Here is a 16,008-nt window from a genome sequence, read left to right on the forward strand (position 1 = left end):
ATCACCTGAGGTTGGAAGTTTGAGACCAGCCTGACCAACACGGAGAAACCCCATCTCTACGAAAAATACAAAATCAGCTGGGCGTGGTGGGCATGCCTGTAATCCCAGCTACTTAGGAGGCTGAGGCAGGATATTCACTTGAACCCAGGAGGCAGAGGTTGCAGTGAGCTGAGATTGCGCCACTGCACTCCAGCCTGGGCAACAAAAGCAAAACTCCATCTAAAAAAAAAAAAAAATTAGGCTGGGCGCGGTGGCTCACGCCTGTAATCCCAGCACTTTGGGAGGCTGAGGCGGGCAGATCACCTGAGGTCAGGAATTTGAGACCAGCCTGGCAACCATGGTGAAACCCTGTCTCTACTAAAAATACAAAAATCAGCTGGGTGTGGTGGTGGGCGCCTGTAATCCTAGCTACTTGGGAGGCTGAGGCAGGAGAACTGCTTGAACCTGGGGAGCAGAGGTTGCGGTGAGCCGAGATCGTGCCACTGCACTCCTGCTTGGGTGACAGAGCGAGACTTCGTCTCAAAATACACACACACACACACAAAAATTAGCTGGGCCTGGTGGTGAGAGCTTGTGGTCCCAGCTCCTTGGGAGGCTGAGGTGGGAGGATCGCTTGAGCCAGGGAGCTTGAGGCTACAGTGAGCTGTGATCACACCACTGCACTGCACTGCACTGCAGCTTGGGTGACAGAATAAGACCCTGTCTCGAAAAAAAAAAATGCAAATTCTCAGGCTCCACGGCAGATCTGCTGAATCAGAGATACTTGGGGTGGGAGCTGGCGGCTGTGCTGGAATGGACCCAGTGACTGTGTTGGTACAGGCCCGGGTGATGCTGCTGCTGACTCAGCGGAAGTGAGAGAAAGAGGCTCCGATGAGCTCACGGAGTCAGGAACCAGGTCTTGGAGAGGCAGTAAGAGTGCTGTGGCCTCTCCCAGTGCCTGCCTCCCGGTGCAGGGCCCATAGGCTGTGATGGGCGGGCAGAAATTCAAGAGAGAAGCAGGGGGACCTGAGGCCACAGGGCAGGTGGGCAGAAAGGGGGTCCCGGACCCGCTCGAGGATGACTCTGAGAGGACAAGTACTAAGCAGATGGCAGATGGCAGCCTTCGGTGTAGACGGCTTCAAGCAGCTGGCAGCATCCCCAGGGCCCGGGGCCAGCCTTTGTGTCCTGCAGTCAGACCAGGTGCATGACCAAGCTGGTCACCTAAAACTTATCTCACTTCAGGGAGACTGAACCCCAAGATCCCCGTGCTCTGCTTGAGGGTATTAAATTGGCAGACGAAACGGCCAGCCAGCCATGCTGACCAGTGACAGGACAGCCCTTCCCAGGCAAGTTTGATCTTGTTCCCACACTCCCAAGATCCTCTTCCCATAATCCCAATAACCCATGAAAATGTCCCAGAAATTCTGACATCTAGCCTCTATTTCCCGGGCTCCCTTGCCCACCCAGAAGGGGCACATCTTTGTTACCCGTTGATGTGTGAATTTTGTCAGGATGAATAATGAATGAATGAATGAATGACGCTGGAGCCTGCCCTTTCCTCCCCACCTCTGCCTCTCTCGTGGTCTTCCCCAAAGTCCCCTCAGCTCTTACCTCCATTGGAGAGCTGCATAGGTGCAGCTGGCACTGTGGCTGCAGCTCTGCCAGGGGTTGTCCAGGGGCTAGGCCTCCCCGCCAAGCCAGCCTCGGGTGTCTTCATGGGGGCAGGAGCCTCCCAGGGGCGGCCACGCCGGGCCTCACAAACTGCCTGCCTCACTTCCTCCGCCACGGCCACATCGCGGCGCGGGGGTGCCAGGGTGATAAAGACAGACGATGCCACCCTCTTCTCAGGCTTTGAGGCCATGGCTTCAGCTCTTGGTGTGGCTAGGGACAGAGTGGGGTACAGCACAGGATTGCCACCCAGACACACAGACACCCTCCCCCGAGAGGAGAGAGCCTCCCTCCTCCCAAAAAGACAGGTCAGCCACCCTACCATCTCAACAATTCAGTCCAGCACCCAGCCCAGCCAGAGAAGGGGTGGGGGTGTCCTGCTGGGGAAGACAGGACCCACCAGGGAACTTGGCCACAGGGGTGAGACCCAAAAGTCCTGACTGCCCCTCCCCCGAACCTGCACACCTAGGGGAGCAAAGGGCAGCCCTCACCGATGATCACTTTTCCTTGTCTCACACCCGCGAGGAAGGAACAGATGCTTCAGCTCCCAGCCCCAGCAGGGCTGACTTCCGTTCCCAGCCTGGAGTCCCGCCTGCCCGCTGGGCCACACCCCAAGTGACCTCCCTCACCTGGGATCAGATTCTCCTAGAAGGGCTGAGGTCCTGGAGGTTCAGGCCAGCTCTGCTTTGGGAGGGAAAGAGAACAGATCAGGATCTGTCAGGGCGTCAGGGCTAGGCTCCGGCAGCAGAGTGGGCAGGGCGCAGTGAGAGCTGCCCTCACCAAGACCGGCTCTGCCCTGAGCATGTTATACTCATTAACTCATAAACACTCACACATTATGCTCATTAACTCATAAACACTCACAAGGTGGCTGCAGGGCAGGCACTATCATCACCCACCTAACACATCAAGAAATCGAGACTCAGAGAGAAGTCACCTGTCCAGGGTCACACGGTGGTGAGATGGCACTGGAACCCAGAGCCCATGCTCTTGGCCACTTTGCTCTGCTCTGCCCTTTCTCAGCCCTGCACACGAGCCAGCACCCTCCTTGCTTGCCTTCTAGTGCCAGACTCTCTCACTCCACCCAGTCTCCAAAACCTGGGTCCTGGTTCAGGCCTGGGCAGTGGGCAGGGGGCGAGGGGAGAGATGGGGAGGCTCCATGGCCTCTGGTCTCACCTCCTAACCCTGATCTTTCTAGAGCATCAATCTCTTTCTCCTTTACTCAAAAACCTTCCATGGGCCGGGCATGGTGGCTCACAGCTGTAATCCCAGCATTTTGGGAGGCCGAGGCAGGTGGATCACTAGAGGCCATGAGTTCAAGACCACCCTGACCAACATGGTGAAACCCCATCTCTACTAAAAATACAAAAATTAGCCATGCGTGGTGGTGGGCACCTGTAATCCCAGCTACTTGGGAGGGTGAGGCAGGAGAATCGCTTGAACCTGGGAGGCCGAGGTTGTGGTGAGCCAAGATTGCACCACTGCCCTCCAGTCTGGGCAACAGAGCGAGACTGTCTTTTTTTATTTTTTGAGACGGAATCTTGCTCTGTTGCCCAGGCCGGAGTGCAGTGGCACGATCTTGGCTCACTGCAAGCTCCACTTCCCAGGTTCACGCCATTCTCCTGCCTCAGCCTCCCGAGTAGCTGGGACTACAGGTGCCCGCCACCACGCCTGGCTAATTTTGTTTTTGTATTTTTAGTAGTGACGGGGTTTCACCATGTTAGCCAGGATGGTCTTGATCTCCTGACCTCGTGATCCACCCACCTCAGCCTCCCAAAGTGCTGGTATTACAGGCGTGAGCCATCGCACCCGGGTGAGACTCTGTCCCAGCACTTTGGGAGGCAGAGGCAGGTGGATCACCTGAGGTCTGGAGTTCGAGACCAGCCTGGCCAACATGGTAAAACCCCATCTCTACTAAAAATACAAAAATTAGCTGGGTGTGCTGGCGGGCGCCTGTAATCCCAGCTACTTGGGAGGCTGAGGCAGGAGAATCACTTGAACCCGTGGGGGTGGAGGTTGCAGTGAGGTGAGATGGCACCATTGCACTCTAGCCTGGGCAACAAGAGCGAAACTCTGTCTTAAAAAAAAAAAAAAAAAAGTATGGCTCTCCACCACCTCAGGATGAAGTCCAACTGCGGCAGCCTCAGCCTCTTTGAGCCCCTGGACCACTCGCCCTTCCTATTTCCTCTCTCTTGCCTTGCAATGTTTCTCCTATGGTTTTCCTGTCCTGCCCCCACAGGGTGAATTTCAGCTTTCTCTTAGAGGCCCAGCTCAAACATCACCTCTTCCACAAGGCCCCCCCTGATTCCTGGCCCTCTCCAGGGGCAGTTTCCTGCTGCCAAGGGTGGACGAAAGCGATGATAGCCCCAGGGCAGGACAGGCTGGCTCACAAGCTCACTATCAATGCGTCTGACCTTCAGCGGTGTCTGCATTCTTTGTGTGCCTAGAGGATATCAGAGTGCAGGCATCAAAACCCAGATCTGGCCACCCGATGGCTCACGCCTGTAATCACAGCACTTTGGGAGGTGGGCGATCACTTGAGGTCAGGAGTTCAAGACCATCCTGGCCAACATGGTGAAACACTGTCTCTACTAAAAATACAAAAATTTGGCTGGACGTGGAGGCTTATGCCTGTAATCTCAGCATTTTGGGAGGGCAAGGTGGTTGGATCACGAGGTAAGGAGTTCAAGACCAGCCTGGCCAAGATGGTGAAACCCTGTCTCTACTAAAAATACAAAAATTAGCTGGGCATGGTGGCGGGCACCTGTTATCTCAGCTACTCGGGAGGCTGAGACAGAGAATTGCTTGAACCCAGGAGGCGGAGGTTGCAGTGAGCCAAGATTGCACCACCACACTCCAGCCTGGGCAACAGAGCAAGAGTCTGTCTCAAAAAAAAAAAAAAAAACAAATTAGCCAGAAATGGTGGCATGCACCTGTAGTCCCCAGCTACTTAGGAGGCTGAGGCAGGAGAATCGCTTGAATCCTGGGAGGCGAGGTTGCAGTGAGCTGAGATTGCGCCACTGCACTCCAGCTGAGGTGACAGAGTGAAACTCTGTCTCAAAAAAAAAAAAAAAGAAAGAAAAGCATAAATCAGAGAGCATGGTGGCACCCTGATACCCTGATGTCAGGAAAAGGACATTATTTCCCATCTCTCAGGTAGTTCCTGCTGACAGTAGTCCCTGTGGCCAAGGCTGAGGTGGGGCCACGGGTGGGAAAGCTGGGAGTCCAGTGAGCACACCAGTCCTCACCAGGCACCCAATGCCTGTGCCCAGGGCTAAAAATGTCCCCTTTTCTATCTCGCTCTTCAGGCTTCCCTCCTTATCTCAAAGTGCACTGGTCACTTTGGGTTCACAGCGACGGATGGATGATAATAAAAACAATAACACGTGCTCCTAAATTCCCTTAAGTTGGTTTATGTGTTTGGCTAAAATACATAGCTCAGTCTGACAATAAAATATTTATTCTGAGGAAGAAACCAATATATTAGGAAAGAGCTTCAAAACTTATTTTAAAGTACCTGTCTTTTGCTTCTGGGTTTGGAAATGATATCTGGAAGTATGTATGCTTAGGCTGGCTGTCACGGGCTTTAGTTTTACACTTTGTTATAAGTTTAAGAATCTATTTTTGTCAACAATGTTCAGAGTGCATGTGAGATTTAAAGAAATACCAAACAACTTGCTGATAAGGCACTTGTTTCGTGCCAGGCCCTGTGCCAGGTGCTATATGTGCCTCAAAACCCACCAGCCTCTCAATCTAGCTGCAAGAAATGCCCATCCTGCCCCCACTTTGCAGATGGACCCTGTGACGTTCCAAGAGGTTAAGTGACTTTCCCAGGCCATCCATGGCACTCAGAATTCTAATGGAACATCATCCGAAAGTGTGTCCCCAGACACGCTTTTCCTTCCTTGGGTGGCACAAAGTCGCCCAAGTTCCCAGGCCTGTTCTCACTCTACAATGGCCCAATCCAGACCAGAAATCTTGTGGTCGGCATGTTCCGGGCTGGTCCCCAGGGGCTGCTGTGGGCCTTCGGGATGGCCCTCTGCCTCCTCCCACCCAGCCCTGACCCTTCCTACACTCCTCCGGGAAGTCGGATCTGCCTGGCTTCTCAGAAAATTTCCAGCACTGAGGCCAGATGTTCACAGCTGGGCAGCCCCTATACCTCCCAAGCAGTGACTGCAGGGACTTCAGGCCCCAGGGGGTCTAAGCCGGGGAGTTTCAAAGCCCTGTCAATCCCATCGGAAGAGGGAGCCCCGGCTTCCCTCCAGTCCCACTGCCACCGATTCAGCTGGGAGCAGGCTGTGTGTAAGTTCCCTGGGGCCATCTCCCAGTCAGCTGTGCCCAGGGGACCCTCCACCCCCACTCTTCCTCCCCCAGAGAGCGAATCACAGATCCAGTTAGATAAGTGGAGAAAAGTGGGAACAAAGGGAAGGAAAGTCATTTCCTGTCCAAAGGAAGGAAGGAGGCAGGGATCCAGCCAGCCACCCAGACCAGCTAGAGGCTGCAGCCTTGGGGCAGAGGATGTGCAGCTCAGCGGGGTCACCCCCACAGTCCTCCTTCCTACTCCTTGTTCCCTACAAAGAAAAAAACAAAAAACAAGAAAACCTCTGGGACCACCTCTAAGCTCTGCTCTTTTTTTTTTTTTTTTTTGAGACAGAATCTTGCTCTGTGGCCGAGGCTGGAGTACAGTGGTGCAATCTCAGCTCACTGAAACCTCCACCTCCCAGGTTCAAGCGATTGTCCTGCCTCAGCCTCCTGAGTAGCTGGGACCACAGGCGCACGCCACCACCCCTGGCTAATTTTTGTATTTTTGGTAGAGACAGGGTTTCACCATGTTGACCAGGCTGGTCTCAAACTCCTGACCTCAAGTGATCCGCCCTCCTCGGCCTCCCAGAGTGCTGGGATTACAGGCTTGAGCCACTACACCCGGCTTAAGCTTTGTTATTTATTTATTTATTTTGAGACAGAGTCTCATTCTGTGGCCCAGGCTGGAGCGCAGTGGTGCGATCTCGGCTCACTGCAACCTCCGCCTCCTGGGTTCAAGCGATTCTCGTGCCTCAGCCTCCGAATAGCTGGGATTACAGGCGCGCGCCACCACACCCGGCTAATTTTTGTATTTTTAGTAGAGACGGGGTTTCACCATGTTGGCCAGGCTGGTCTCCAACTCCTGACCTCAGGTAATCCGCCCGCCTCGGCCTCCCAAAGTGCTGGGATTACAGGCGTAAGCCACCGCGCCCGGCCAGCTTTGTTCTTTAATGACCGGATAAAGCAGTCTACCTTTGGGTACGGAATTTAACTTAGGCAGAAGTGGCGGGGTGTGCCCCAACCCCTCCCACCTTGCAACTTAGGGGAGGGGTTCCCTCAACCTCTCTCCCACCCCAGGGAAACAGAGGAGGTAGAGAGCTGGGTTCACACGCGGTCCTACTTCTTTCCTGCGGGGTGACCCCAAATAGGTCACCGAAACTCTCTGGCCTCGTTTTTTCATAAAGTGAGAATAAGTGTGTCCCTAGGGCGGCTGAGAGGATATATAAGGAAAGGAGACTCAGGGTCTAGGCCCTTGGAAGGTGCAAAGAGAAGGACAGCTGGTTAGGCAGCAGCTGAGAGGGAGAAGCAGCCCGGGGGCTGGGCTCGGCTGGGGGTGCCTCCAGGACCCGGACAGAGCCTACAGCGTCATTAAGAGCAGGAATCTGGGCGCGGCCCCAGCCTCTCCCCGGGGTCCTCAGGCTTGGGCGGGAGGTGAGGGGTAGGGGCCGACGCCAAGATCATCCCAGGGCACACACCTAGGTATCGCCCATCTCCACACCTTCTCAGCCCCCGACGGACGCCTGAGGCCCAGAGAGGAGCAGCCCCGGGACTCGTCCCTCCCCTTGCCTGACCCTGGCTAGGAAAAGGGGCCTGGAGCGCCCCCGGGCTCCGGAAACGCGGGACCCTCCGCAGGCAGCCGAGCAGGGCGGCCGCCGGGGTCACCGCTGGGCGCCGCCGGAGCTTTAATTCGATCCATGTGCGGGACTCCGGCCTTTTGTGCGGGAGCTTCCGCCCTGCGCGCCGAGTCCCCGGCTCCTGCTCCCGGGCTGGGACTCGGCCCTCCGCCGGCCTCACTGAGCCCTCGCCCCGGACCTGCCGACTCCCCGACTCCGGGGAGAGAGACCAAGAGACTGGGACGCAAAGGGCGTCAGGACCGCACCCCCCACCCGCAGGCCCCTCCAGGGGCGCTGCGCCGGGGGTCCCGGCTGGGGACCGAGCAGGCTCCGGCCGAGCGCTGCCCGCGATGTCACCTGTGTGCACCGGGGACAGGGACGGAGGGACGCGACCCCCACCCACCCGGCCCGCTTACCTGGGCCGCCCGCGCCCCGGCGGCTCCGATCCGACGCCCGAGCCAGCGGAGCCCGGAGCCGCCGGGCCTCCCGTCCCCTCCGCCCGTCCGCCCTCCCCGCCCCCTCGGCTCCCTCCGCCCCGCCGCCCCGCGCCGCTTTACCATAAAAGGTGAGGCTCGGGGGGAGGGGGCGCGGGATTCCCGCCCCGCGGAAGCGGCCCCAACCTGCCCGGCCGCGCCCCGCGCCGCCCCTTCCCCCTCCCTTTGTTCCCTGGACCACGCCTCCCCTCCCCCTTGGCACAGGCCAGGGGGTGGGAATGGGGGGGAATGGGGATGGGGGGGATGGGGGAATGGGAGGGATGGGGAGTGGGGGTAGGAGAATGGGGAGTCGGGGTGGGGTTCCTTCCCTCCCCTCTGCCCACCCCCTCGCGTCCTTTATGGACCCCTAGTGGTCCCTGCCGTCCCCCTTCCCTCGCTCTCCTGGGTTGGCAACCCCACCTACCCTGTCCGGCGGAGGTGAGCGCTTACTTTGGCTCTGGGATCCGCCAGGGTCTTGCGTCAAACCGACCAGGGTTCTGCGGCCTTTTACTAAGCGTGAGACCCGGAGCAGTCACGCCGCCTCCTGAGCCTCAGTGTCTTCATCTGTAAAGTGGAGGTAGCCACTGCCTACCTCTCCAGGTTGGCCTGAGGATAAAAGGTGACAGTCACAGCCAGGACTGTGATTAATAGTGGTTAATATATGCTGGGTTGGGGGCTTTTTCCGGGAGTGTCCCTGAGGGTGGGGGTCTCAGAGACCCCCAGTGGAGCAGGTCACCTTGTTCTGCTCTCCTGAGCCGTAAGCCCTCTGCAGGTGGGTCCCTGTGTCCCGGGGGACAGGCCGCTCTAGGAGCTCTGGAAGGCAGGGCCCGGCTGGCCCTGTGGCTGAACCCCTCCCTCCACATCCAGTGACCCTCCCCCTCCCAGCTGGAGCAGTTAGGACAGGAGCGGGAGGGGAGGCAGAGCCTGGACTCTGGGGCCCGGGATGGGGCCGGGATGGACTGCCTGGGTCCCTGGAGGCCTCAGGGACATTGTGGGGAAAGGAATCTGGGTCTGATTCAGAGGCAGATTGTTCTTTTGATTAAAGCCACAGTGGCTGAGGCTGGAGGAGCGCTGGACCCAGCGCCATCTGCGGGGCTGCCAGACAGGATTGGCCCGTCCTGCAACCCCTCAGCTACAGTCACCCCTCCAGGGTGGCTCTGGGGCTGTTTCTGAGGGAGGCTGGTTTATGAGGGTCGGAGGAGGCTGCCTCCGCCCTCACCCACTGATCATCGCCCCTCCCATCCCTCTTGTCGCCCCTTTTCCCATTTGATCCTCTCAGCCAAGCTGCAGTAACAGCAGCAGTCCCAGGAGCTGCCACTGATAGGGGCTTTCTAGGTGCTGGTACCCATCCTCATCCCCATCCTAATCCCACAAGAGCCCTGGGCACCAGGGCTGATGATTCCTGTTCACGGTCAAGGACACTGAGGCCCCGAGAGGCTCAAGGCCACACTAGGGGCAAATGGCAGAGCCGAATTCAAACCAGAGCCGCTGTGTCCCTGGGCACACAGCTCTGCTAGTCTCAAGAACAGGTACCAGTGCCATCCTTTACAGATTCGGAAGCTGGGGCTTGGAGGTGCTGAGAGTTCTGTGCAGCAGGGCGAGGCTGGGACTCAAGGCTGTCTGAGTCCCTGCTCGGCTCATTCCTGGCTTGGCAGTGATATCCTGCCCCTGCCCCCCAAAACTCCAGCTTTGCAGCACCCTTTGGAGGAGACTTCCCCATACCCTCTGAACGACAGAGACGGGAAGGACTCAAAGGAGGAAGGTGCGATCTGGGGGTTTTCAGGCGCTTTTGGCTGTAGAACCCCTTTGCAAGTGCTTAGTGACCCAGAAGTTTATTTAAGAGATAAAAGTGGAGCTGCCTGCCCTCACCTCCATGATAGCCCCTGAACCACCTGTTGCACCCCCAGGTGGGATAGTGAGGCAACGAAGAGTTGATTTGGGGCCTTGTTCAAGGTCACACTGACTTAGTCTAGGACCCAGGCTTCCCACATTTGCTCTGGGACAGTCCAAGGGGAATGAGGGGTCCAACTGCCTCTGCTTACCTGCCTCCAGCACCCCAGGCCACCTGTTCCACCGTCACCACTGCTCCCGGATGGAGGGATTCGTCCTGGCCCGCAGCAGCTCTGGTGTCGATGTCACCGATCGGCAGGTGCCAAACTTCCTGCAACGGAAACCCAGGAAGTGCGCTGGATGAGAACACACGCCCTTTGTCTGCCAGCTCAGAGGCTCTGCTGCCCTCCGCCCTCCCTGCCAGGCTCACAACGGCTTTCTTCTCCCTTAGATGGCTCCAGCAGGCAAGGGGCTCAATCTTCTATTAGGATGGTGGCAGCTGAGACCCTGAGTGGCAGGGAAGGGGTGGAAGAGAGGTTTGAGGGCAAGTCTGCTTGCCGGGGCGGGGGTGGCACCTCCACAGTGGAGAGCTTTGACTGAGCAGACACTGACCGGGCACCTACTGTGTGCAATGCATGAGTCAAGGAGCCGACGGGATCAAATCAGACATGATCAGTCCTTGTCCCCACAGTCCTTACAGGGAGATTGGGTAGAGCAAACCATAAAGCAAATTAACATAACAATAACCAATAGTAAAAGGTGCTGTGAAGGAATGGACAAGGGGTCTGAGACAAAAGGGGGTGGGGTGGGTGTGGGGTGTGGGGGGAAAGCCTCTCTGAGGAGGTGAGGGTTAAGCTGAGATGGGGAGGAGCCAGTGTGAGAATAGGGACGAATATTCCCAGGGAAAGGGGGCAGAAGGGAAAACATGGGCTTTAAAGGTCAGAGGTCAGCTTGGCAGACAGCCTCAGAAGCCCCTTGGGCCTCCCAGCTCCTTCCTCCATCCTCCATCTTCCACCCTACCTGCTTGGAGTCAGGTCAGTCCAATGCTTATTTCCTGGGCGCTGCTGTGTGTGGGGCCCTGTGCTACGCAGGGCGGGGAGAGGAGCAGCATAGAGAAAAGGGAGCTCCCCCATGGTGGCCAGGTCAGATGGGGACACAGATACAGCTGTGAGTAACATCAGTATCTGGGAGTGATTCCAGCTCTGCCATTTGCCAGCCTTGGGCAAATCACTTCTCTCTGGGCCTCAGTTTCCTCTTGCAACCGAGGGGTTGCCAACCCAGGTTTGTCCCTTGTGGCTTCATAGCGAGAATCTGGTGGGGTAAATGTGGGTAAAAATACCTGATGCTCAGTAGGTGTTCAGAGATGAGTTCCTTTGCTCTCCCTACCACATGAAGGATAGAAGTTTTAGTAAGAGGGACAAAGTTCTGAAGGGAAGGGAAGGACGTGACTTTGTCCTGCAAGAGAATCCAAGGAACATCCATGGCTCCTGATAGCCAGCACTGCTTTCCCTGATTCTGATAACAGCACTCAGTTTCTGTTTGGGGAACCTGTCTTCCACTCTCAGTGCCTGGTGTATACATGACCCATGTCCAGCCAATCATAGTGGCTGTTAGTTCTAAGATCAGCTCTCTGGGCTTGTTGGCTGGCAGAATACAAGCTTGACACCACTTTTGCCCCCCACTTGGACCACCACAGAGGACAGCAGAGCAAAGAGATAGGAAAGAAAGATAACTGATTTCATCAGCTGCTGGATCCAGCCATGCCTGCAATCCTACTACCAGACCTCCAGAGTCAATGCATTTTTTCCCTTACTTTTTATTTTTTATTCTTTTGAGACAGTCTTGCTCTGTCGCCCAGACTGGAGTACAACTATGGGCTCCCTTACTTTTTCTTTTTTCTTTTCTTTCTTTCTTTCTTTTTTTTTTTTTTTTTTTTTTGAGATGGAATTTTGCTCTGTCACCCAGGCTGGAGTACAGTGGCACGATCTCGGCTCACTGCAACCTCTGCCTCCCAGGTTCACGCCATTCTCCTGCCTCAGCCTCCCCAGCAGCTGGGACTACAGGCGCAAGCCACCATGCCCGGCTAATTTTTTGTATTTTTTTTTTTAGTAGAGACGGGGTTTCACTGTGTTAGCCAGGATGGTCTTGATCTCCTGACCTCGTGATCTGCCTGCCTTGGCCTCCCAAAGTGCTGGGATTACAGGCATGAGCCACCGTGCCCGGTCCTTACTTTTTCTTAAGCCAGTTAAAATTGTATTTCTGCAGTTATTTGTTGCGCTTTTTTTCCTTGTTCTAAATAAATAGTCAGTCGTGAGGCTGGGTGCAGTGGCTCACACCTATAATCACAGCACTTTGGGAGGCCGAGGCGGGCAGATCATTTGAGTTCAGGAGTTTGAGACCAGCCTGGCCAACATGGCAAAACCCTGTCTCTACTAAAAATACAAAAATTAGCCAGGCGTGGTGGCAGGTGCCTGTAATCCCACGTACTCAGCAGGCTAAGGCAGGAGAATTGCTTGAACCCGGGAGGCAGAGGTTGCAGTGAGCTGAGGTTGCAGTGAGCTGAGATCGCACCACTGCACTCCAGCCTGGGTGACAAGAGCAAAACTCTGTCTCAAAAAAAAAAAAAAAAAAAATAGCTCTGCGTGGTGGCAGGCGCCTGTAATCCCAGCTACTCGGGAGGCTGAGGCAAGAGAATTGCTTGAACCCTGGAGGCAGAGGTTGCAGTGAGCCAAGATCGTGCCACTACACTCCAGCCTAGACAACAGAGCAAGACTCCGCCAAAAAAGAAAAAAGGAAAAAAAGCCAAGTGGGAATCGACCAGGCCACAGCTAGAGCCACATGGTGTCCACTCTCAGGCTCCCATCCTGTGTCCCACTGCCTCACCCAGGCAAAGCCCAGCTTCCCAAGACCTGGCTGTGACAATATTGTCTCCGCGTTAATCCCGCTCTGGTTTAGGGGCCTGAACTGGCTCTGACCAGGCGTGCTGGTTCCCACGGCCAGACTGTCCACTCAGCAAATCAGCACAGGCTCCAGGGTGAGGGGGTGAGAAGTGTGGGAGAGGCCAAGGAGGGGCCTGAGGCTCAGCAGACTGAGGGGGCCCCTCCTCGCCCTAGGCCTTGCTAGTCAGGGCCCTTCTGCCCCTTATTTGGGAGGGTCCTTGAGCTAGCCCCAAACCCTCACTGATCCCAGCCTCCTCCTTGAGCCCCCATCCCACTGGGACCCTCTACTCCCAGCAGCATCTATCCCAGCATCTGCCCTTGCTGATCTATCTCCGCACCCTCAAGCCCTGAGCCGCCTCCTTACTAAAGCACAATGTGGCCTGGAACCTGCCATTGCCCCTGTGGGTCTCGCCCTCTTCTCTCTTAGCCAGAGGTGGGCTTATTGTGAAGTTAATAAAACTTATGCTCATGGCCTCACTTCCATGGCCCCTGTGAAGGCTGGGAGTTGCTGGGAGTTACAGAGTGTTCTAGACAAGGAGAGAAGCTGGTTTCACTCAGGAAGCATGTCCATGAAGAACGCCTAGCAAACTGTCCAGGGAGACATCAGAAGAAGGACCCAAATCTCCAAGTCTCCAGTCATTTGTTGTGCTTTTTCTCTTTGTTCTAAATAGTCACTTTTGGCCAGGCACAGTGGCTCAGGCCTGTAATCCCAGCACTTTGGGAAGCTGAGGCAGGCAGATCACCTGACGTCAGGAGTTCGAGACCAGCCTGGCCAACATGGTGAAACCCCGTCTCTTCTAAAAATACAAAAATTATCCGGTCGTGGTGGTGTGTGCCTGTAATCCCAGGTACTCAGTAGGCTGAGGCAGGAGAATCGCTTGAACTCAGGAGGCGGAGGTTGCAGTGAGCTGAGATCATGCCATTGCACTCCAGCCTGGGCAACACAGTGAGACTCTGTTCTCCCCCCCACCCAAAAAAATAGTCACTTTCATACGAATTCTGTATTATTTTTCCTAAAGGGAGTCCTAAAAATTGGATCTGCCTTGCTCTTTTTATTTTATTTTTTATTATTTTATTTTTTGAGACAGAGTGTTGCTCTGTCGCCCAGGCTGGAGTGCAGTGGCGCCATCTCGGCTCACTGCAAGCTCTGCCTCCCGGGTTCACGCCATTCTCCTGCCTCAGCCTCCCGAGTAGCTGAGACTACAGGTGCCCATCACCATGCTCAGCTAATTTTTTGTATTTTTTTCTTTTTTTTGAGACGGAGTCTTGATCTGTCGCCCAGGCTGGAGTGCAGTGGCATGATCTCGGTTCACTGCAAGCTCCACCTCCCGGGTTCACACCATTCTCCTGCCTCAGCCTCCTGAGTAGCTGGGACTACAGGCGCCCACCACCACGCCCAGCTAATTTTTTGTATTTTTAGTAGAGACGGGGTTTCACCGTGTTAGGCAGGATGGTCTCAAACTCCTGACCTCGTGATCCACCTGCCTCGGCCTCCCAAAGTGTAATTTTTTAAATTATTTGTAGAGATGAGGTCTCACTATGTTGCCCAGACTGGCCTCGAACTCCTGGGCTCACGAAATCCTCCTGTCTCGGCCTCCCAAAGTATTGGGATTACAGGCGTGAGCCACTTCACCTGGCCCATATGCCTCACTCTTATTCTTTACAATCCCCTCTTCTCACAGTAGCCAGAACACCTCACTAAAGCAGCATCTAATGCCCTTCTGTGCACAGCCCTCTGTGGCTCCCCGCTGCTCTCTGGGACAATGCCAAGCCCCTCACCCTGGCCCTGTGTGATCCTGCCCCAACCCACCCCCGAGACAGCATCTCCCACCACTGCACCCCTCACCCCTCTGCTGCAGCGGCGCTGACCCCGCCTCAGTCCCTCAGTCCACTCCAGAGCCTTGAAACCCACCTGGGCTTCAATACCACCCCCTTGGCCTGGGAACGCCTGTCTTCTCACCTGGGTTATTCCAAATGCTTCCAAACTATTCTGAAAACAGCCACGAGAGGACTCCTCTCAAGGTGTACGTCAGCTTCCGTCATGTCCTTGTGCAAAACCCTCTGCTGGCTCCCCTCAGGGCAACGCAGTCCATAGCCTCGCCCAGGGCTCCAGGCCCAGCCGCTCCACCCTCTCTATCACCTTCCTTTTTTTTTTTTTTTCTGAGACAGAGTCTGGCTCTGTCACCCAGGCTGGAGTGCAGTGGTGCGATCTGGGCTCACTGCAACCTCCGCCTCCTGTATTCAAGCAATTCTCTGCCTCAGCCTCCTGGGTTCAAGCAATTCTCTGCCTCAGCCTCCAGAGTAGCTGGGATTACGGGCACTCGCCACCACGCCTGGCTCATTTTTGTATCTTTAGTAGAGACGGGGTTTCACCATCTTGGCCAGGCTGGTCTTGAATTCCTGACCTCATGATCCACCCACCTTATCCTCCCAAAGTGCTGGGATTACAGGCGTGTGCCACTGTGCCCTGCTCTACCACCTTCCTAAATGCCCTGGCCTGTTCCTGCTGCAAGGCCCTTGTTGAGCCGTCTTCTTGGCCTGGGAAGTTCTTCCCTCCGCTGTTTGCTTGGTTGCCCCCTCACTCTGTTCAGGTGTCTGCTCCAATGCCCCCTCCTCGCAGGAGCCCTCCATGGACGGCAGCTTCTGAGATGCCCCCAGGATCCCCACCTCCTGGCATCCATGCCCTCCCCTCGGGTGGGTGGGACCTGGGGACCTCTCCTCAATGATAGATTGTGGCCAAAACAATAGGATGTCACTTTCAGCATTGAGTCACGAAGCGTGGGCTTGCTTGTCCTCCACCCCTCTCCCTGGTGGGCTCTGAGGAAAGTCAACGGCCGCATTGTAGGGGTGCCTTGCAGGAGCCCGATGTGGCAAGGAAGAAGGGAGGCCCTGGGCCTTACGACGACACCACAGCCTCGCTGACCCTTGGCAGCAGCCCTGAGACACAGGACTCGGCTCAGCAGCACCCAGATCCCTGACCCACAGAAAGAGCAAGACGATCAATGTCTGTTGTTTTAAACTCTTCAAGTTTGGGGGGTAATTTGTGATGCAGCTGTAGATAACAAATACACCTTCTCTCACTTCTGCCCCCGTCACTCTGTCCTCTGACCCGGCTTTACTTTTCTTTGTTTCTTTGTTAGTTTGTTTTGAGACAGAGTCTCACTCTGTTGCCCGGGCTGGAGTGCAGTGGGACAATCTCGACTC

At 55.9% G+C, this 16,008-nt stretch overlaps 1 protein-coding gene across 36 annotated transcripts in view; it reads right to left on the reverse strand.

The window, feature by feature from the left end:
* FBLIM1 (filamin binding LIM protein 1) overlaps positions 1-10,172 on the reverse strand; it is a 29,900-nt gene extending 19,728 nt beyond the window's left edge. For 3 of the 36 annotated variants that reach the window (XM_063594595.1, XM_063594621.1, XM_024928231.4), the window contains exons 1-4: positions 8,772-8,931; positions 8,486-8,641; positions 2,139-2,331; positions 1,591-1,860 (exon numbers count right to left, since the gene is read on the reverse strand). In XM_063594595.1, coding sequence (XP_063450665.1) covers positions 1,591-1,840 — 250 coding nt within the window. In that variant the 5' untranslated portion in view covers positions 1,841-1,860; positions 2,139-2,331; positions 8,486-8,641; positions 8,772-8,931. Of the gene's footprint in view, positions 1-1,590; positions 1,861-1,969; positions 2,332-7,978; positions 8,077-8,119; positions 8,238-8,459; positions 8,642-8,771; positions 9,025-10,077 lie in introns of those variants that run through there. The other 33 variants (XM_063594609.1, XM_063594589.1, XM_063594610.1 and 30 more) reach the window with 30 other exon arrangements.
* Positions 10,173-16,008: the final 5,836 nt, after the last annotated feature.

Source organism: Pan paniscus, chromosome 1 (assembly GCF_029289425.2).
Source record: "Pan paniscus chromosome 1, NHGRI_mPanPan1-v2.0_pri, whole genome shotgun sequence".
Lineage (NCBI taxonomy): Eukaryota > Metazoa > Chordata > Mammalia > Primates > Hominidae > Pan > Pan paniscus.